General features: G+C 44.0%; 1 protein-coding gene across 5 annotated transcripts in view; it reads left to right on the top strand.

Annotated features, from left to right (window-relative positions):
- Window positions 1-2,418: 2,418 nt before the first annotated feature.
- Window positions 2,419-22,509, top strand: part of DCAF8 (DDB1 and CUL4 associated factor 8) — a 39,923-nt gene continuing 19,832 nt past the window's right edge. The window contains exons 1-6 of one of the 5 annotated variants that reach the window (XM_027612875.2): window positions 2,419-2,570; window positions 3,610-3,682; window positions 15,905-15,979; window positions 18,699-19,369; window positions 20,320-20,460; window positions 21,700-21,794. In XM_027612875.2, the coding sequence (XP_027468676.1) occupies window positions 15,931-15,979; window positions 18,699-19,369; window positions 20,320-20,460; window positions 21,700-21,794 (956 nt within the window). In that variant the 5' untranslated portion in view covers window positions 2,419-2,570; window positions 3,610-3,682; window positions 15,905-15,930. Of the gene's footprint in view, window positions 2,741-2,760; window positions 2,895-3,609; window positions 3,683-15,904; window positions 15,980-18,698; window positions 19,370-20,319; window positions 20,461-21,699; window positions 21,795-22,509 lie in introns of those variants that run through there. The other 4 variants (XM_027612874.2, XM_027612876.2, XM_027612878.2 and 1 more) reach the window with 4 other exon arrangements.

The raw sequence follows: 22,509 nt of genomic DNA, 5'->3' as shown, positions 1-22,509 counted from the left end.
CTCTTTCTCTTTTCTTCCACATGAAGTAAGCGCTCCCCACTCCATAATTATATACACCGTTTATACCTTAATGACTCCCCAGTTTATACCACCAATTGTCTTCTATGAGCCTCAGATTCATATTTCAATTGTTTACTCAGTAGCTCCATTTGGAAATCTAATAGGCACCTCCAGTTTAACATGTCTAAAATAGAACTGGACATTTTTCCAAAAAAAACCTCTCCTCCTGCTCCCCCCTCCTGCCTGGAGTTCTATCTCAGTAAATGGCATTACTATTTATCCTGTCGCTCAAATCAAAAAAACCTGAGATAGCTTGACTCTTTATCTTTCACTCCAGACTCAAATCTATTAGCAAATCACCTCTGCCACCTTCAAAGTATGTCCTGAATCCAACTACTTCCTATCACGTCCACTGCAACACTAGTCTTACAGATCTTTTGCAATAGCTTCCTGTCTTTCAGCTTCTATTTTGCCTCCCTGCAGGCAGTTTTCAAAGGAGCAGCCAGAGTAAATCTCTTCACTTATAAGTCAGATCCTGTCACTTTTTTACTCAGAACCCTCCATGGCTTTTTAGCACTCTTTGGAGATAAAATCCAAAGTCCTCTCCTTGGTCTATAAATCTGGGAGTGATCCGGCTCCCATCTTGTATCTCCAAACTGATTTCCTATCTGCTCTTTTGCTACACTGGCTTCCCTGCTGATCTTTGCATACACCAAGCACACTCAAGCTTCAGGTCTTTTTTACCTTATTGTTCCCTCTGCCTGGAAGGTTCTTCCCCTGTGTGTATGGTTCACTCTCTCACTTCAAATCTTTATTCAAATGTCACCTCAGCAGAGGGCCTTTCCTGAACCCCCTCAGTAAAAGAGCACATCTACTCGGGTAAACCCTGCTTTATTTTCCACTAGTCTCCATAAGCTTAATATTATTGTCTGTGTGACCCTGTCTTCCCCTTACACCCCAACCCCTGCCCTGAGAAATAAGTTCTGTGAATGCAGGAATCTTGGTTTGGTTTTTTTTACTGCTTCAGCCCCAGTACCTAGAACAGGGGCCTTACACACTGTGGGAATTCAACAGATGTTGACAGAGTGAATGAAAGAACGGATAGAACGGTAAGGCATCAGACAGCTACTTTGTGCTCTGGTCCTCTTCTAGAGGGTTGGGGTTACAAAGATGAGAAAGATATAGTCCCTGCCACTGCAGAGTGCATATTCTAGTAGTATACTTAGATTACAGATACGTAATTATAGGTTAAATGTTCACAGGTAAAAAATGTTAGGAAAAAAATAATGCAGAGTGAGAGGACAGAGGAAGACGGTGGTGTAGAATATCATTTTAGTTGGAATAGTCAAGAGCTGCCTCTCAGAATAAGTAGGATTTCAGCAGAGATCTGACTGAGTGGAGAGAGCAAGTCTAGTAAAGATCTGGTACATGAGTATCCCAAGAAGAGGGGACAAATGCAGAAGCCGTAAGGGTGGATCATGCTTTGGCTGGAGTTAAGACTGGAGAAGGCCAATAAGGATAGAGCAGAGGTAGGTAGTAAAGGAGGAGATGAAATCAGAGAAACAGGTGCCACAACACATAAGGCCCTCTTTGGAAGCCATTGTGATCACTTTGTGTGTGTGTGTGTGTGTGTGTGTGTGTGTGATGGGGAAGATTTGGGGTAATAATATAGGTAGTGGGGTGACCTGACTTAAATTTTAAAAGGTCACACTGGCTGCCTTCTGTTTAACTGGCAGGTCAATAGTGAAAGTAGACAAACCAGCTAGGTATCCATTGCAACAGTCTAAGTAACATAATGACCTAATAGTAGATGAGAGCGATAGAGGAGGTGAAAGGGGTCAGATGATTGCACCCTGGCCTGGTCAAAAATCCCCGCGCCTGGCAGCCACCTTTCCAGACTTCTGCAAGCTTCCTTTAAGGTGTCAGAACGGAGGAGAGCGCGCAACACCAAGCCCATTCTGGGGAACCCACAGCACACCACCGCCTGCGGAGAAACAGCCTCTGGAATAGCTCGGCTGCACCTTAAGCTTCCGAATCCCTTCTTTTAATTTGAAAATGGGGTAATGGAAGCTCTCGGGGGGAAGCGGGTCTCGAAGGTATAAAAACCACTGAAGAAAACCAGGTCCTCAAAGGAAATGGGGTTTTCAGAGGAAACCCGGCGACAACTTGCCTGTTTCCAGTATTCAAAAGCAGGGCAAAAATAGAGGCCGCCCAGGAAGCTGCCAGCCAGCCCGCCAGAAACGAAGTTTATTTCCACCACACCACCACAAGTCCGGGAGGTCCCTAACTCGCATTTGTTTTGATTGCGCGAGGAAAGCGAGCCCCTCGAAACGCGCGGCGAAAACAACCTCGCCTCCCGGGAGTGCGCACGCGCCCCTCGCTCTGTTTTCCGTTGGCCCTAAGCCCCGCCCCTTCTGCGTCCTCCGAGGAGGGTTGGGAGCGGAGAGCTCGCGCGACCACTCTTCCCTCAGTCTCCTCCAGCACCTCGTCGCAAACGGGGCCGGAAAGCGTGGTGGCGCAGGCGCAAGCGCCGAGAGCGGAGGCGGTGGTGGTGGCGGCCGCTGGCCAGTGTAAGATGGCGGCGGCGTTGGTGGCGGCAGTGGACGGGGCGGCTGGGCCTGGAACAGTCGGAGCAGCCGCTGGCAGAAGGATGACCCAAGACGGGAAGCGGGCTGCTGAGCCTCGCCGGCTCCCGTGCTTGTAACTGCCCCAGCCGGACACCCCCCCCTTGACCTACCCGGTCCGTGTCTCGTTCCGGCTTGGCCTGACCCCCTCGCCCCTGGCCCTCTCCCCGTCAGGATAGGTTGGATTCCTTTCCCAAGCTCCCGGGGCTCAGGTCTTGTTCTGGCCCTGAGCCGAGTCTCCGCCGGGAAGACTGGCTGCCCTTGCCTCAGGTCAGCCCTGGGGTTGCCCCCAAGAGCCTGCCCCGCAGTCCACAGGGACGTCTTTGCTCCTGGGGTGACCCATTTGTGTGCGCGTTTTTACCCCTTAGACTGGGGGAAGCGGTCGCCCTGCGTCTCCCCGTCACCTCGGGGCCACCGCGCAGTGTGCCCCCTCCCCCATCCCGAGTTCTCGGGCCCAGCACCTTGTACGGAAGGCCGAGGTCCAAGTCAGTTGTTGCCGTCTGCTCCTGTTCCCCTTGTAATACAATTCTCGCACCTTACTTCCCCTCACCCCCAGATCTTCCAGGGCACCGCAGAACCGTACCATTTGCCCCCTGTTAGTTGGAAAGCATCTGGTGGCTTGAATTTCTGACTCATATGATTGTTGCTGAAGTCTCTGTAAACAAACCGGCGCTAGCGCTATCACATTCTTTACGGGATTTCCCCCTGCTCTGTGGCTTCTGGTTCAGAGGTTTGGTTATGGGTTAGCGTTGGAAAGATTCCGTTTTTCCTTTTAAATGACTTTTACGTTTTAGTGGAGCCGGCAGATTACTTGCCTGGTTCATTTTATTTCTGTAACTGTGTGGGTTATTTGTTCAGTAGTTAAGAGTTACTCTGGTTTTAAGTCATACTGAGGAGGTCTAAAGAGATTCTTAAATGTATTCATAAATATTTTTATTATGTTTGCTAGAGATACCTTTGCCATTTAAACTTTAACTTTTCTCAGCCCTTCAGTGAATCAACAGACCTATTTTCTCAGGAGCTCAGCCTGGCCCTACTTCAGTGATAAAGAAGGAAAGGTGAGTAGGAGTTGAAGGCATTTAAATTCCTGAGGCCAAGACAGACCCTCCCCTGATGCTCAAGTGCTGACCACTGAAGTCATAAAATTCCTACCCCAGTATCCCAAAGTTGGGGTATTGTTCTTGGCTGTGTCCCAGCTCTGGCTAAATTACTTTGACAAGTTTTATTGGCTGTGGGCGTCTTGACTTTCTGGCCTAAACTATTGCTGTATATCTTCAAATAACTCCAGTTAAGCCTAGAAGTGAATGTGTCTCCCTCTTCCTTTATTCATGTGCCTTGTGTGTTGCCTTTGTGTGGATCATGTTTCTTACATTGTTAAAAGCTGGGAATTCATTTGCCTGAGTTCTGTTCAGCCTCTTGTCAAATCAAGTCTCTTCCCTTCTCAGGGCTTTGGACTGTTGTTTCTCTTTAGAGGAGAATCCAGCTGCTTGTCACTAAAAGCTGGTAAGTGATGCTGCTGTCAGTGGTGTCTGAGTTCAGTCTACCTCAGAATTCCAACTTTTCAGGACATAGTAGTAAATTCGGGGTTAAAAAAAATTGGCTGCTCTTTTATAGCTGCTCTGAAGAGTTTTTGGTGAGCAGAGGAATCATCCTGTGCATTTAGCAGCATGGGCCAGAGCCAAAGAGGGAGTCTGAACATACTTGTAAATGTAATTTCTGTAAGACTCTTAGGTTTCTGGTAGCAGAGGATAGTGCTGTGGTTGACGTCCGTGGGATGTGACAGAAGAACTGAGTGGCTCTGGAAGGTAGGCCTGGCTGATTCTTAATACCTTTATGATATGTAGTAGGTAAAGGTTGAGTGTGACACTGGTAAGTTTTGTTCCTCATGGTGTCCTGATTAAAAAATGAACCGGAATAAGATTATTATTGGTGGCATGTATGTGTATCAGTGAGTTGTAAAGAGAGAATACAGCTTTGAGAGCTGGACAGACCTGAGTTTAAATACTAACATTTATTGGCCATGTGACCTTGGGCGAGCTACTTAAACTTCTCTTGACTCTTAATTTCCACATCTCTAAAAGTGGGATAATGCCGCTTACTTCTTGGGGTCATTGTTAGTATTGTATGCTACATAAAGCTGTTAAATGCCTGACATATGATAGACATTTATAAAAAAATGTTTTCTTTACACATCGTTGCTATGGTCTTGAGTAAGGTATGCATTAGTCTACACTTCTTTTTTTCTCTTTAAATCATTTTTAGTTGGTCAGCTTAGATGTATGCTTTGTGGGTACACACCTAGAGTTATTTTCTGAACATGATTGAGGTACGTGTTTTGGGGGTTCAAGGTCAGAGGACAGCGGAAATATTAGTTGTCAGTGTGTATCTCTAAATGCATTCTTAGACTAAACATCAGTACTTCTCCATAGTTCGTTGCTTCCTTCCTCCTGGTCTCTGTTAGCACATCTGATCAGCGTTGACACAAGGATTGTAATTCCTTCCCTTGCTGCTTCAGTGTTGTTCACCGCCTCTGCTCCAGCTACCCGTTTTGCTTTTTCCTTTTTGCCTTGAAGAGAATACATTTTTTTCCAAGCTATTGGGCTCTGCAGTGATCCTCATCAATAGATCATCAGAGAACTAGACCATGAAAAGGTCTCCTTGTTCTTGGAAGTGAGTCTGGACTAGGGAGCAGGGAGTGCAGAGCATTTTAGTTCATCTCCCTAGCTGGACCATCTTAACAATATGATGGCAAAGATGCAGGTTTTTAACCTTCTCTTGTTGGCTTTTCTTCTACATCTTTTTGGGGGAGGTAAGGGCACATGAAAATTAAAAGTGTTGATAATATTGCAGTGAAATCAACTGTATTCATTCAGGCCAGTGATCTAATTAGAGTTGATCAGCTTTCATTACCACCATCCAGGGTCTAAATTCTCCTTTTGAAAAGTAGACTTTTGGATGGAGGGTTTTGAGGTGGTCTGAGACTGCATTTTTATTATTTGTGTTTTTATGAGATCTGGAGATCTGTGTTGGGCGAGGGGTGGGGTTGGGAGGAAAAAAGCACATATGTTGAAAGAGGCATAACTTTGTTCCTCTCTGTGTGCTGGGTAAGAATCCCTCCTCCCTTAGGGGTTTCACGTTCTGAGCTCCAGGTGACATCTTTGTATACAGTGAACCAGTATTCTTAGTCTCTGGACCACAACTGTAAAATTCTTAGCTTTCTGAAGATACTTTATATTTCAGGGCGTTGAATAAGAATTGTCGCATCTTATTAGGAAGTATTTCCTAGTATGGCTGAAGTGGGAGGCTAGGTTTGCTTGTGACCTTAATTCCCACCACCAGCCTGACAGGGCATTTTATACAGCGGTCTGTGGAATGTATAGAAACCAGTACCAGTGCTGTGATCCTTAGTGTTGACTAGGATCATCCTAAGACAGAAGCTTGTCTTCAGAGACAGCTAAAAGAAAGCAGCCTTTTTGTTGCCAGTTTAAAACGATAATGACATTTCAAGAGCAAAAGGACTCTAGGAGAAGACATTCTGCAGAAGTGCGCTCTGTTGTGGGAGACAGACCTTCAGATTTTCATGCTCTTGGTCCTGTGTTCTAGCAGGTGAGTTACAGGCTTTTAACATCATGAAGCGACTAATTAAACTTTGTTTTCAGGAGATAGATCTGTTTCTGGATTGTTTCTGCTGTAGAAAAGTTATTCTAAACCTGTCTGGGAATGGTGCAGATTATAAAAGACAGTTATCCAAACAGAGCTTTTTTATTGCATAACTTTGGTGGTTAAGTTAGTTTTTAAGATTGAATTAGCTTTTTCTTTTTTAAAAAAGCAAATTATCAGTAAGCCAAGGTAATCTACTTACTGTCACCCAATCTGGAACCCAGGCAACTAACTGAAAGAATTGAATCAGCAACAGACGTGGAGGTGGTGACATGTGTATGTTAATGTCAGAGCCAGATGCCAGTGATTTTAGCTTAGTTTTGCAGTAATATTGAAAACTTTTCGTCTTAATGTTTTTGTGAATATAATAGAGAAACTTTGTCACTGTTAAGATTGGTCAGAAATTCTTGTTTACTTGATTCAGTTATTTTCTTGGAGAAGAAAGTCCTTGAAAGGTCTTTGAAAGTTAGTATGTAATGAATTTTGTGAATTGGTCACACTTCTTTTTTTTTTTAGATTTTTTTTATTCATTTGACAGAGAAAGAGACAGTGAGAGCAGAAACACAAGCAGGGGGAGTGGGAGAGGGAGAAGCAGGCTTCCCGCTGAGCAGGGAGCCGGATGCGGGGCTCGATCCCAGGACCCTGGTATCATGACCTGAGCCGAAGGCAGACGCTTAACGACTGAGCCACCCAGGCACCCCTGGTCACACTTCTTTTATCTCTGTCTCCATAGGACATAGTTTCTGGGCCAGAAGCCCACTTTCTCAAGTACTTGCCTTAACCTCTGGAATGTGTATGCTAAAGATAAATTAATGAACTGAGCCTGCTCTGAGTTTGCAGATAGGGCATGGGGAGTGATTAATATGACAAAGATGGCATCTTATTGCTGAAATGTAGTATGTCTAATGGATTGTGTTATTGCAAACATTTTTAGTATCGCATCTGAGAGGTTAGGTATTTGCTCTTGCCCTCTGATGATACTATTTAAGGAGGTCTGTTGAAGTTCTAATGCGAAGCATCCATGCTTGCCTCTCATGTCCTTTTGTTGTTGTTCTGGGTTTTTCTTAGCCATCTGGAGATCTGTAGGCTTTACCTCTGGTGGTAGCCAGGAGGCTGTATTCCTCTAGTGTACTTTTAAGCCTTGCCACATTATCAGACATGTTTCTAACCTTATTTAGGACCCAGTGTTAGACTCTGTCCTCTCACCTAGTGCAGGTAGGAGGGCACTTCTTGATGTCTTTAGCCTTTCTGTTTTTATTGTTTTATTGTCAGTTGTATCTTTGGAGTGCCACACTTCTGTGTCCTTTCCAGTGATTAAAGAACAATGTGAAATGTGAGTGGTAAAAACTGGTAATGGGGGCTGGATTCTGATGTAAAGGTAAATCATTTCATTGTGGAAACAGAGTGGAGTTCCCTTAGAAATGACTTTTCCTTAGAATCATTTAAGTTGAGGTAAATGGGCTTAAATATGGTCATAAAAAGTTCCTTAGCTGTCTTGCTGCTGACAGCACTTAAGAGTTAGCGTGCATTCCTAACATACTCTGAAATACCATTATTAGAATTAAAGCCAATAAACTATAAACACAGGGCATTTGGTATTACCAACAGGGAGAGAAGGCATTCATCCAAAGGAGGAATGAAGTTCCTTGTTCATAATATAGTTGCTGCAGGAATTCCTTGTTTTCTTCTTCTTCACCTGTGGAGGATTGCTTTGAAGCTCTCATCTTGGCTATCCAGTGATCCTTCAAGAGGGAGAAGAACTGAAAGAGTGGGAGGCTCATATTTTGGGCACCTGCATATATTGCTTCACCGTAGTTCGTAGAGCATGAATGTGCTCAAGAGATACTGACAGAGCTCTCTGATTCTTTAAAAGGCCAGTGAGAGCAGGGAAGCAGATTTTATAGACTTGGAACTGTGTCCTCGGTTGTGTACAGTGTTTGGAGGATTGTTGCTGAGTGGTGAAGCCCAGGCTTCTCTAGGAAATGCAGTCTGGAAGCAGAAATGAGAAGCTAGAAAAATAGTACACGTTTGCAAAAATGTCTCTAATTCTCTAAACCAGCTCCTGCAGGGTAATAGTATTGTCTCATTTTATGGAAGGAGAAACAGACTTAAGTGGTAGAATCAGAATTCAAACCCAGGTCTGACTGACACCAGAAACCCTTTTTTATCATACCTTGCGCTGTCTTTTAGAAACCTGGGCGCTTCAGTGCCAACTGATGAAACAAATGAGCTGAAAGGAAGAGTTCAGTATTTCTTATAAAAGCATATGTAAAGTATAAAAGGTCTGTCCACGTGACAGTATGAATAAAAGCGTTTCTGAATTGTTTAAGCATGGGTCTCAGGTTGTGATTAATTGGTAGGCTAATGAGTTTTTTAAGGAAAGAACTTTAATGGATGTAACTACACTGAAGGAGATAGCTGAATCCTTTTTTCATCCTTGAAGAGGGAGAAAATGGCATTCTCCCTCCACACCGGAGGTAACTCCACAGAACACTGTTCTGACTCTCAGAGCCTTTCCTCAGTCTGTCTCTTTCTGTACTTCTCTGAAGCATTTGAAACGTGGATGGTCCCCACCTTCTTGAAACCTTTTTATCTCTTGACTTCCAAGATGTTAGACACTCTTTATTCCTTCCACTCTCCCGTGCGTTTTTCGGTTTCCCTCTTATTTCTTTTCCTAAGGGTAGGTGTTCCCCAGGATTCTTGCCTTGGACTCTCTCACCTTTCTTGGGTACTTAAATTTTTGTTTTTTTTGTGAGGTATAACTTATAAGGTGGTTGATTTTGAAGCTTCTCTGTACAGTAATTACCAAGTCGGTATCTGACCCTAGTTTCTGAAATTTCAGACCTACCTTTGTTTTCCACTACCTTCCTGACATGTCAACTTGGATTTTAAACATAATCAAAATCAGATTCATCTCTTCTCCCACACATGCCCGCTTCTCATTTATGACATTGATTTCCCCCGGGTACCCCAACTCAGACTTGTCTTTTTGATTTGGGGGGGTGCTTCGTAACTACCGTTGAACCAGGTTTGGTCAGCTCCGCTTTGGCAGCGTCCTCACATCCGTTCCCTTCTTCTCATTTCCTCAGCCAGCAGCCTCAGACAGGCGCCCAGTGCTTTTTACCTCAACGACTGGAAGCTTTTAAACTTGTTTCTCCCTCCTTTTCTGTCCATTTCAGTCCTGTCCTTGACAAAGTCATTTTCCTGATTGCCCCCCTACACACCTTCTTAACTGATCAGTGTGTGCACCCTGCCGCCCCACCCGGGCAGACGTGGTCACGCCAGGGCTTTCATCTTCCCTGCGTTTCCTCTTCCTTGTCCTGGTCTTTCTCAGCGTTACCCACTGAAATCCTATCCTCCCTGCCAAGCTGAGTTTACCTTTTTTATGATACTGATGTTTGTGTCACTTGTGTCATCCTTGTATACTCATTTTCCCTTATTGATGACTGGCTACAGAGGGAATTAGGACTGCCTCGTGTGTGTTTGCGCCTCCTGTGTCGCCTCGTGGGTCGTGGCAGTACCAGCTTGTCTGTGTATAGATGGGCCGCTGGGGGGTGCCAGAGGCCTAGAATTTGGATAAACAAGGGCAGCTGGAGAGCTGTACAGTTAGGTTGCCCCGTGCTGTCAGATCTTCTGCACAACACGAATAGAGATTAATTTTCCTGATCCAGAAGCATTTATAGTTTCTTTCTGCTCCACGCTCCAGAGGAGACAGTGTAGGATATTCACCTTCTCTCAATACTCAATAGAGAGTGGCCCAGAACTAAAGGCCTATCTCCCTGTAAACATGTTGTATATAGTAGGAGTTTCAGTTTCCTTGGGGTTATCCTTTGAATTTCAGTTCCCCGGGGTTCTCTGATTAATAAACACCATACAGTGGGAGTGTGGCTCATGGCGGGAGTCAGGAAGGTTGGCTAGAGGAGGTGTTTATTGTGAAGTAGAGAAATAAGGTGAGGAGAATGAATTTAAAATGAGCCATTTCAGCTAAGAACCACAGTTGGGGTTGGGGAAAGCAGGACTGGTCGATTCCAGATGGACCACAGAGCCCAGGGCAGAAAGGCAGGTTTGTCCTGTGGATGGAGATGGGCCCTGAACAGCTGTCCTCTTACGGGTGTGTTGGGACGTCTGTCCTCCCAAGAGGAGCCAGACACTGCGTGACTCTCAGATATCTGTTCTAATAATAGAAGTATTTTCTACCACCATTTTTCAGTTTCAGAGGAGATTCTAAAACTTTGTCTACTTGAACAATGGGTGTTGATGTAGGAGAGCTAGGCACTTGAGTTGCAGAGGCGCGCCAAGCCAGACTGCCAGGCTTATGTAAGTCATGGGGACTCACGGGGTGGGTGAGCTCGGGTCTTAGTAAAAGGGATCAGGGATGGTAATGTTTGTAGTTGTTGATGCTCCCATCGGACCTGAAGTGAGGAAGAATTATCACACCCATTTTCCTAGATCCCAAGGGAGTTAAAATGAAAATTTGAGAGAAATTTAAAAAATAAAATTAAAAAGCATTAAGTATACAAATTAGCAGTACAACCACAGAACTGTTTTGAACTACTTTAAGCTCCCGATACTTTTAGTTGTCACCAAGACAGTGGGATTGGAGTCTTTTTATAAGTTTAGGATTCATCCTGCCTTTCATGGCGTCGTTGGTAAATCACAGGTGGCTTTGGTCACAGCCAAACTCCTCCTGTACTTTCTTTTTCAAACAAGAACTGATGTTTTGCTTTCATTTACTGTGGCATATTGACCACTTTAGCTAATCTCTGTTAATAATCACAGTGTTGAGAATTTAGTATTTTTGATTTTATTTTATTAATTTTTTAAGTAGGCTGCACGCCTAGCATTTGAGCCCAGCACAGGGCTTGAACTTGTGACCCTGAAATCAGGACCTGAGTGGAGATCAAGAGTCAGATGCTTAACCAACTGAGCCACCCAGGTGCCCCAGCCCTGAGAATTTAGTATTTTTAATTTTAATTGTTGGGCTTTGGCCATCATTTAACGCTTTGCCCGACTTCTTCCTCCCACATCCCTTCTCCTATTCCCTTTTTATCGGCCATGTTTCTTGAGGTATCATTTATATACATGTAAAATTTACACCTTTTCTCAGTGACTCATTCTGTGGATTCTTACAAACATATAGTCACATGACACCACCAAGGTCATAGTCATAGAACATTTCCATCACTTCCAGAAGTTTTCTTACGCCTGTTTGTAGTCAGTTCTCTTCCCTGACCAACCAGGTTCTGCTGTCTGTCCCTGTAGTTTATTTTTTTTAGCATGTTCCATGAATGGAATCATTACGTAGCTGTCAGTGTCTTGCTTCTTTGACTTAGCGTGACATACTTGCCACTCATCCGCATTGCTTTGTGTATCAATAATTCGTTCCTTTTTATTGCTCAGTAGTAGTCCACTCTGTGGCTGGACCACAACTTATGTATTATCCATGACCTGGCAAAAGAACGTTTGATTGTTCCCAGTTTTTGGTGAATCTAAATAAAGCCACTAAAGAAAACATTCACCTATAGGTTTCTGGGGGAACATATATTTTCATTTTTCTTGAGTACATACCTGAGTGGGATTCCTGGGTTGTATGGTAAGTTTGTGTTTGACTTTATAAAAAACCGCCAGGCTGTTTTCCAAAGTGACTGCCATCTTGCATTTCTACCAGCAGTGTGTGGGACTTTAGTTGCTCCCTTCCTTGTTAGCCCTCAATAAAGGAAACTTTCATTGTTATTATTTTATTAAGTTTTAGTCATTCTGATAGGTGTATAGAGGTTTATTGTAGTTTTAATTTGTATTTCCCTAATGACTGATAACGTTGAACATCTTTTCAGGTGATTGTTATTTAGCTGTGAGAAGTAGATTTTGGCTGCTGCCCTCTATGAAATCCATCTTTTGCAGATATTTTCTTCCAGTCCATAGCTTGTCTTTTCATTTTCTTAGTAGTGTCTCTTGAAGAATAAATTTTTATTTTGATACGTCCCGTTACTTAATTTTTTCTTTCACGGTTTGTGTGGTTTGTTTGTTTGTTTATTTATTATTTATTTTGAGTTCTTGTCTTGAGAAATATTTGCCTAGCCTGTATCACAAGCATTATCTTCTTTGTTTTCTTCTGGAAGTTACATTGTTTGAGCTTTACATTTAGATCTATGATTCATTTTGAGTTAGTGTTTGTGTATTGTACAAGTTACAAGTCAAGGTTTCTTGTGTTCTTTTTTCCTTGCTGTTTTTTCCTTTTTCTTGTCTTTTTTTTTTGCATTTGGATGTCCTGTTGCTCTGGTGTATGTGGTCTCTTACACAAATCTTTAATCAATATTAGGAAAGGAAAGCAGCTACAGTAGTTTTAAACAAGACATGTTTGGTACCTCTTCCACAAAGTACTTTTATACTTTGTATTACCTGCCCTTTTGCTTGGTTTTTAGTTAATAATTTGTCATATATTTGGTTAAAAATTTAAAGCCTTTTTATTAACACAAGAGAAATCTAGGTCACTGGAATTTCTAGGGTAGAAATTAAAATGGCACTTGAATCTTTTTTTCCCCATCCCCCAATAGTTTACTCTTTAACCTTCAGTTTGGCAGGGGTTATGGTTATTTTTAGAGTGTAGGCAGTAGAGCTAATCTAATTAAACTCCCCTAGCTACCTGGGACAGTGAGCTCATCAGCTCTTCCAGGCTCAGATTGGTTTGCTCTGGACTGGATTTTACATGGAAATTGATCAAGGTAAAAGCAGTGGATTTGTTGGGAATGGTAGTGCATTAAAGAATGATGACGGTAACTTATGTTTGGGTCAAGTATGGTCCCTAACTTCTGATTGTAAAATAAGGTTATATTCTTTGGTGATGAAAGAGATTCTAGAATGGTTCCTATACTTGAGACCAAGGGCACCGTCATAGCATCTTGCCTGTTTTAATTTGGATACTTTAATTCCTGCCCCAGAGTTGAGATGGTTTTAAATTTCTTCATTCTGATAGAAATGTATACGATAAGAATAACAGGTCATTTCCAAAGTGATTGTATTTTATTGTCATCATTTCTTGGCTTTTTGAAAAAGTGGTCCTCCAAAGGGGGAAGGTGTGCACCCCAAGGGGTATTGAAGATGGTCCAGTAATGTATAGAAAAAGAACATTGGAATTTGTTTTTTTCTAGAAAAATTAAACTTAGTATATATGCACACATATTGAAGATTCATGGTAAAACTTTTCACTGATACAGGTTTATAATCCGTTTTGAGACCCCTGCTCCAGAGCATCCTGCTGCAGAACTTTTAACATATAATTCTACTTACCTATACCATCTCTGGAATTACTAATGCTATCTTACAAAAAAAAAAAAAAAATGAAGTCTGGAGAAGGTTAAGTAGCTCATTCATGGTCAGAAAAGATACTAATGGCTTAGCTGATACTACAACCCTGGACTAATTTTCAATCTAGAACTAATTTTGCTAAACTCTCTGGCCCCTAAAATGTGACCTTTAGAAGCTATCTGCCTACCAACTCTGTGATTAAACAGGGTTGGCATGAGCATTCACAGGGTTGTCCCTGTTTCTGAATTTAGCAATACATTCTGTCAATTTTTCTTCCTCAAAAAGATCTCTTTTTGTAAGAACCTTAAACCACTTTCCCCAGAAGACAAGCTCTGCAACCTCTCAGTATGGGTTGAACCGTATGGCTCTGCTTTTCCTGCCTCTCAGGGCTGGGAGCTCTGGCTCCTCCTGGTCATGGAGGCTGGGAGAGCAAATGGATTCTCTAGTGCCTTATGTGTCTGTGGCTCAGGCAGTCTGGGCTTCTGTAGGAATTGATGCAGTTCAGTTTTGAGAAAGGGTCTCTGGAGCCACTTTCTTCTTTGGAAAGTGATAATGGTGGGGTGGACAGTAGGGTATGGTTGAGAGTTTTGCTTCTGGAGGTGAGGAAACATCACATTTCTCTCAGTTGACTGGGGAACGTGTGCTTATGACCTGAGTTTTTAATCTTAACAAAGTAGTGCGCTTGTTTTCCCCACCTCACAGGACTTTGGCAGTTAATGTAATTAACTTAAACCCTCGGCAGGGAAGAAGATACTGCCGAGATGCTCAAGAATATAAATAGGGACTACCAACAGGAAAAAACCAGGGCTGTGTGAAGAATGCTGTGCAAAAATACCCTCCTTGGAGTAGGAGGAGGAAAACAGCCTGCTCTGCAAACCGCTCTTCGCTGATGTTTTTTGACGTGGCTTCACAAATCTGTGCTTTGTTGGCGTTGCCTCCCAGCACCCTTCCAGGTCCTTCCTGAGACTCGGCCTTGGTCCTGCCGTGTGTTTTTGCTACTCCCCCACTCTGGCCTGCGGAGCAAGCTTTGGGTAGCTGTCTCTTGGCCGGGGACACTTTTTGAAGCAACTTGGATTTCTGTAGAGGAGGGTAGGGGGTCAGGATAAGGATGGGGCTGCGTCGGGGGTAGTTGTCGTGGGAATGAAAGGGCTGTTGAAAGATTAGAAGCCAGTGTGCCTGGGCACGAGGACTGGAGTCATAATCATACTTTGTCTTTGACCAGTGCCTTTTGTCCAGGCACTGAAAGGGCTTAACAAAATTCTGGTCTGAATAATATTATTCTTTGCTCTTTGGAATTCGCTCGAGGTGGGAGTGAGGCCCTGTGAAAATAATGAATGTGTTACAGTGGTATGAAAGGAAAAAAGCTAGGTACCCCGATTCCCAGATAGGGCTTTGCCAAACAGACAAATCTGGTGAAAGTTGGTGGAATTAGGTGAAATGACGTTTTCCACTTCTGAAATGGACTGAGATGGTTTAATGGAAATGTGGCCCTTTTCTTCCCCAGCTGTGGACTTGGCGGCTTAGTTGTAAGAGGAAAAAAGAAACCTTTTAGGTTCTTTCTTGGGGGGAGGGTCCTTCTGAATTCTAATTTGGCTCTACTTCTTATAATCCGTAGTTAATACCTGTGCCTGTTAAGTTCGAAGCTTGGCTCCTGAGTGAATATATGGCCCAAGCTCTCACCCCAATAGCTTGGTCTCTTCTGTCTCTTGATTTCTGCGTAAGGTGATATTCAGAGCCTGACCCACCTCTTCATGTTACGAAGACATGTCTTTCATAGAACTTATGGATGATGCATATGACTAAATTTACAACAGAAGATTCTTGCCTAGAGGGCAAGGCTGAAGCTAGCTCTTTGTGTTAGAGCTCTCTGCTTGTAGTACCTATCACTGGGTATATGCCTGCTGGTGCAGGTTTGATCTCGGTTCCTTCTTTCCCATCTCGGAAATCACTGCCAGCTACTCAGGTAAAGAGATGGCAGTTGACCTCCCAAAGATATGTCCCTTTATGGAATTTAGACATAGGGGAGGGGGATCCGGTGTGATTTTCAGCAGCTGACGAGCCCTGTTGAGCACACACTCAAAACTTTTTTTTTTTTTTTTAAGTAGTCTCTACACCCAATGTGGGTTTCGAACTTAGTGCGTTAAAGCACTACAACAAGAGTCGCGTGCTCCACTGACTGAGCTAGCCAAGCACCCCTCAAAAAATCATTTTTATGAAACTGACAAAGGCTGTGCATGGTTAAATGTCCGGTCCCTTTTATCTTCTCTCCCAGATTATTTCCTAATTGTTTCATTTTCTTCCTTTCCTAAATGCAGGCTGGCCACAATAAACATCATTCAAGATGTCCAGCAAAGGGAGCAGCGCAGATGGCAAAACAGACTTAGCCAATGGTAAGGGGCCACCTGAGGTTCTTCTTCTCCCCCAAAGAAAGTGGAGACCTGGATTTTAGTGGAGGGAAGGAAATCTTTCCTAAGAGTGGACCCTTTCTGTGTTTTGTGTGTAGAAAGCTACACAGGAGACACCCTGGACTATGTGGTACTTCTGTTCCTTCAACTTCTATCTGATTGTTTCCAGAAAATCAATAATAGAGGTGTGCCATTAGGAGGAGTTCAAGTAGTTTGGAATTCTGAAAGGTTGTAAGAGTCGATGAAACCTAGGAGGAAAAGATCAGTTGGTGGTGGAAAAAAAGGAGCTGTGGGAAGGTAACGTTCCCCAGTTGTGATGAGAGGTCTCTTTCTACGGCAGGTCTTGGTTTGGTAGAGATGGCCGATGAGAGATGAAGTTACAGCCTCAACTGTCTGGAGTGAGGGCTGGCCTGCGTTCTTTCTAGGGTCTAGCTAGGTGTGAATTCAGTGGGTCTAAGGCACGTTTGGAGGTAGAATATCAAGATTTTGATAACAGATTATTCGATTAATGCTTGAACCCTGAGCCAACTTCTAACCTAGAGAAATGTCCTTCAAATGGGTGTGATTGGGCAGCACAGCGTTCAGCGTTCTTTAGCACGTTGCAGGTCAGAATTATAGGCTCAATTCCAGTTGATGAGATTGGTAGAGCAGTGAAGTTAAGTAAGGGAAAGTGAGATTTTTCAACATGCTGTTTATTGACCCTGTGTTCTCTTCTTACCAGTTCTGTTCATTCATCTTCTGTAAAAGAAAGTGGTTCAGATTTTTCACTGGGCTTCGTTGAGAGACTCAGGGTTCTAGGTGGTTTGAGGTATATAACTGATTTGGAATTTGGCCATCAGCTAGATCAGGGATTGGCAGACTATGGCCTGCAGGCCAGATCCAGCCTGCCACTGTTTTTGTAAAGTTTACTGGGACACAGTCATTCCCTACTCATTCCCATGGTGCTTATGGATGCTTCTGTGCCGTAACGGAGGTGTTGAGTACTTGTGATAGGGGTTCATGTGGCCTGTGAAGGCCCTTGATAGAAAAAATTTGTTGACCTCTGGATCTTGGTCATTGACCGTTAGGGTCCCCCTGCTGAGTGTGATTGACTCTGGCCCTTATGTTAATATGGGAGAGCTCCCAAGTCGTCTTGATTGGTTAATCATAATTTTAACAAGAAATGCTAGGAGATTGGGTGTTTTAGTTTTCCTTCTCCACAGAAGTGAAATGTGTGGTATTTTATCCTTTCTCACCACTCCCAGTTTCAAAGCCAATTGTATTTGAGAAACCACAACTACTAATCTTTCTCAGCATACACAGCGGTCTCAGCAAGTGTAGTTCCTAGGAATAAATTGCTGCACTTTCCCCCTTTTTCTTCTGGTTCCTACACCCATTGTTTTCACGCTGGGATCTTAGTTGAGGTACTTTCTGAAAAGAGCTGTTTACAAGTCTCCCAACCTTCTGTGACCATTTGAACCAACGTGCTTGTATTGTTCATCTGTTTTCCATGGCGGGTTTTGCCTGAGAGTTGGTCGAGCAGGGGTTCCGTTGCTGCAAAGATCTTTGGAAATTACTGCTCTAGTCCAGGTGACTAAGCTGTCAGGCGCTACTTGGAATCCTTTCAACGTCCTTGTGGGGTTGGATAGCTCCTACCAGCGTTGCACATGCCTGGTCTGCTGTTCCTAACAGCCTTTACTTCTGGCGAGGTCAAGTTTGTAATCATCAGGAAAGGAGGCTGTGAATAGTGTTTAAAGTCCTCATTCCCGCCTTCCTTCCTTCATACCTTGGCTTCAGTGTGGAAGTTGTGGTCATATGGCTCTAGCACATTGTAGGAGTGCTCACTGAAATATGATTTGGCTGCTATTAGATAGGAGAATGCAGTATCTAATTGTCGGGGATTAGATTGCTCAAAGTGACCCAGTTCTTTTATAACCACCAGCATGGCAGACCTAGGATATGGTGAACTTTCTTTCTCAGATATTTGTGTATGCTTCCTGATAAAACTCTACCTCAATAAAGAGTCCTTTAACTAATAGTAGCATTAACATCATCAAATTAATGGAAGTCAGAATACATTTATTAGTGAAGAGTGAGCAGGAACCCATTCTAATGCTCACAATCCCCGCTTGTCCCTTCTACTTCCTTTGAATTGTTAGTGGATTTTAGGACCTCAGGGGAAGAAATTAGGATTTAGGGACGGTGGGGGAGTGGTGCTTTCTTGAAGTAAGAAATAGTTCAACTCCACACCCATTGTCTGAATGATTTTAATCTGTTATTTTCTGTCTTTCTCTGAGCAGATGTCTATACCAACTCTTGCTGGGATGGCTATTCTTTTTTCTTATATTCGGTTTAATTATTTGCTGTGGCTAATGGATGTGCATCCCAGCAGAACAGAGCTTAAGGTGGTTGTATCGGACGTATTTGGACACAGCCGGTCCATGCTTTGCAGGAGACTCTTAGGCTGTCCTGCAGTTCTTCACTTGTGTTGATGTACCTTTATTTGCATGTGGCTTTGGTCTTAATCTTTTCAGTTTCTTGTCCTTTTCAAGATTCCCCTTCAGAAGGTAGTCTTTGTAAGCATTTGAACAAAAACACTGTAACCAAAGTTGGTGTCTGGATCTTTTGATGTGATAATTTCTTGGACTAAGGCGGGGACATCCTTCTGATCACTCTCCCATTTCCTTATTTCCCCCTCACCCGCCTGTTTCTCACTAACATGCAGGAAGCCTGTCCAGCAGTCCAGAGGAGATGTCTGGCGCTGAGGAGGGTCGGGAGACATCCTCAGGCATTGAAGTGGAGGCCTCAGACCTGAGCTTGAGTTTGACTGGGGATGATGGTGGCCCCAACCGCACCAGCACAGGAAGTCGGGGTACAGATACAGAGAGCTCAGGTGAAGACAAGGACTCTGACAGCATGGAGGACACTGGCCATTACTCCATCAACGACGAAAACCAGGTCCATGACCGCTCGGAGGAGGAAGAGGAAGAAGAAGAGGAGGAGGAAGAGCATCCTCGGCGCCGTGTCCAGCGGAAGCGGGCCAGCCGTGACCAGGACTCGTCAGATGATGAGCGGGCCCTGGAGGACTGGGTGTCTTCCGAGACATCTGCCCTGCCCCGCCCTCGCTGGCAGGCCCTTCCTGCTCTTCGGGAGCGGGAGCTGGGTTCCAGTGCCCGCTTTGTATATGAGGCTTGTGGAGCAAGAGTCTTTGTGCAGCGTTTCCGCCTGCAGCATGGGCTTGAGGGCCATACTGGTTGTGTCAACACCCTGCACTTTAACCAGCGCGGCACCTGGCTGGCCAGTGGCAGCGATGACCTGAAAGTGGTGGTTTGGGACTGGGTGCGACGACAGCCAGTACTGGACTTTGAGAGCGGCCACAAAAGCAATGTCTTCCAGGTGAGGCAAGGGAGTGGAACAGCAATTGAGAAAGGCAGGCAGCAGTTAGACAAGCCTGAGATGCCTGGAGTGGGAGCTGACAGTGAGTTGTGGTAGAATAAGGCATCAGGACTCAGTCCTGCCATGGCTCCCATGATGACTTAGAGGAGTTAAATGCCCTGAAAGACCCGTGGCAGCCTTTTGTTTTTCCTAAGCACAGAGGCATTTGGAAGCCTCATGATAGGTGGGGTGCTTGGAAGTCCTCAGGAAAGGTACTCAGTGTGCCTGGGGGCAGGCGTACAGTGTCAGCGGAGGCTCTTGAGCCAGTCTGGCTTCAGTTCCTGGTGCTGCCCCTTATTAGCTTTGTGATCTTGGGCAAATTCTTTAATATCTGTCTTCAGTTTATTTATCTGTAGTGTAGAACTAATAACACAGAGGACCATGAGAGTTATACAACAATAGAAGTTAAGCAGTTTAGAATCATTCGTGGTGCTTAATAAACATTTGATGAGTATTTGTTAGCCTTGTTGTTCTCTGTTTACTCACCAGCCCCATCCATCATTTTGGTACTGGCACTGATTCCTAGGCATGATCGCTTCCCCAACAGCCCCTCTGATTTCCTTTGTCTTTGTAGCAAATTTCTGTTTGCTTCCTGAATCAAGATAGGTTTTCCTCCTCTTTTCCTTACATTTCTCCCCTAGTAGGCATAGTCCTAGTTCACCTGAGCACTTACCCTGTACCAGTTCAGCCTTGCAGAGTCAACTGAAATGCTCTCTTACATCAGGTTTTCCTTCCTTTTCTTTAATTCTTGGAAGAAATTGGACTTGAGCCAACGGTATAAGGCTAGGAGAGCTCAGTTTCCAGCTTTTGTACGACCAAAGGGATGGGTTAGGGTTGTTATTATGGTTTTCCCCTCTCAAATTCACCTCCTCAGTTTCTTTTGTATGTTCTTTTTCTCATTAATATCCCAGGCCAAGTTCCTTCCTAATAGTGGTGATTCCACTCTGGCCATGTGTGCCCGTGATGGGCAGGTGCGGGTAGCAGAGCTGTCTGCCACACAGTGTTGCAAGAATACGAAGCGTGTGGCCCAGCACAAGGGAGCGTCCCACAAGGTAAGTAAGCTCTTGCCCTCATGGTTGTGTGGTCTAGCTCCTCAACCAAGGATCTCAGCCAGGGCCTTTCCAGATCTCTGCCCATTGTGTCACCTGCCTCACTTCTTTTGTCCTAAAATTTGTAGATGAAAAAGGAGAAAAAGCAGGCACCCTAAACTTCTTGCAAGTGGAGTATTTGAAAGCTTTCTAGATCTTGTACATTCAGCATTCAGTTGATTATACCTAACCCCTAAGCTGACCAGTGGTTGGTTTGGAAATCCTTGAGGTCTCCTGTGTCTTCCAAACATCTTAAATTTATTTTGGTTGTATCTAGAACACCTTAACAGCTCCAAGGTCCTAGTGGTCGCTCCTCACGCGTGAGAGCTCCAACTTTTCTCTCAGGTCTCAGGGCACAGACAGTACTATTTAGGGAAGCCCTATGTAGGACTGGGAAGCCCTTTTTAGGACTGGAAATATAGAACAGACAGTCGTGGGGCAGCCAGTGAGGAGCTGAGAGCTGCCTCATGTCAGAGTGGTCATGCTGTAGGAGGGTGGACCTCTTTTACAAACCCTAAGCTGATAGGTGGGTGGACCTGGAATATCCTTTTCTAGCCCAGATGGCGCAGAAAATATGAAAGTTACCTATTTCTTTGATTCTTTTTTTTTTTTTTTTTAAAGATTTTATTTATTTATCAGAGAGAGAGAGACAGATGCAGGCAGAGGGAGAAGCAGGCTCCCTGCTCAGCAAGGAGCCTGCTGTGGGACTCGATCCCAGGACCCTGGGATCATGACCTGAGCCGAAGGCAGACGCTCAACCGACTGAGCCACCCAGGCATCCCTATTTCTTTGATTCTTAAGCCTACCTTCAACCCATTAGTTAACTAATTTTTACAACTAAAGTGTTAAGGAGTGAAACTTGGGCACTATTTCTCTACCCATCTGAGAGTTTAATTGATTTTGTTTGAGAATGAACCAAAATGGTTGATGTTTTTCTTTGGTATCACTATTCAGATCCCTTGGGGACTTAGTTGAAATAGCAAAACTCCTGTTCTTTTGACTTGTGTGGAATAAACAAGCTGTAACAAATTCACATAGAACAAGAGAGAATGGGTTTATTAGTTCCTTTCCTGGGGTTTTACAACAAAAAAGCTAGACATGTCTCTTGCTGAGATATTTAAAAATGCAGTCCTTCCTAAAGATGAAGGAATGAACTAGATGGCTTCGAATTCTAATCTATAGAAACCTTTTTTTGTCCCTCAGTTGGCGCTGGAACCGGACTCTCCCTGTACGTTCCTATCTGCAGGTGAAGATGCAGTTGTCTTCACCATTGACCTCAGACAAGACCGGCCAGCTTCGTAAGTGTAGCAATAATGTTTTTACAGAACTGGACTTTTTGGCCTTGAAAATACCCCACCTGTCCTAGGTAATACCCACCTCTCTGGTCAATCCAGAGTCCCTCTGTGCCTGTGCTAAGAAGCAGATTGAGGTTTAGGGCTCTTCCTCCCTTCTTTGTTGTTGTTTGTCTGCTTCTCAGCAGTACAGTGCTGTTCAGTCTGCCTTCATTTCTAAAACAAGGCTCGCTTATCTTCCATGTGGGCTGTAATCACTTGTTTATCTCTCTATCCACTTGGGTGCCACTCAGCTCACCCACAGGAAGCACATTACAGAGCAGCTAGTTTTCAGTTCAATTATGTATAGAAACATGTAAACAGAGGATAAATCTTGCACAAAAATATTAGTAGCTATAACAGAGTTCTGTCATATCACAGTTCCTAATTTTTACGTGAATTTGAGGCTCACGGTTAAATCATATCCCTCATTAGCTGTGTGATGTCATAGAAAGATCAGAGCATCTTACTTGGATCTGGACAGACGTGAGTCAGATTGCAACTCAGGCACTACTATCTAACCATTCTGAACCTCCGTTTCTCTAGCCTTACTTTGGGCATAACCAATCAATATTTCTGTCTGTCATCTTGTGAGTGTTACTGATAAACGTCCTTGATGCCCCAGCATAGTGTCTGGCACCATGTTTGGAACTGGTTATATTATAGCTACTAATTATTTTAG

This window comes from Zalophus californianus, chromosome 10 (genome assembly GCF_009762305.2).
Source record: "Zalophus californianus isolate mZalCal1 chromosome 10, mZalCal1.pri.v2, whole genome shotgun sequence".
Lineage (NCBI taxonomy): Eukaryota > Metazoa > Chordata > Mammalia > Carnivora > Otariidae > Zalophus > Zalophus californianus.
The sequence above is the reverse complement of the archived record's forward strand: the minus strand, read 5'-3'. Positions and strand labels throughout refer to the sequence as shown.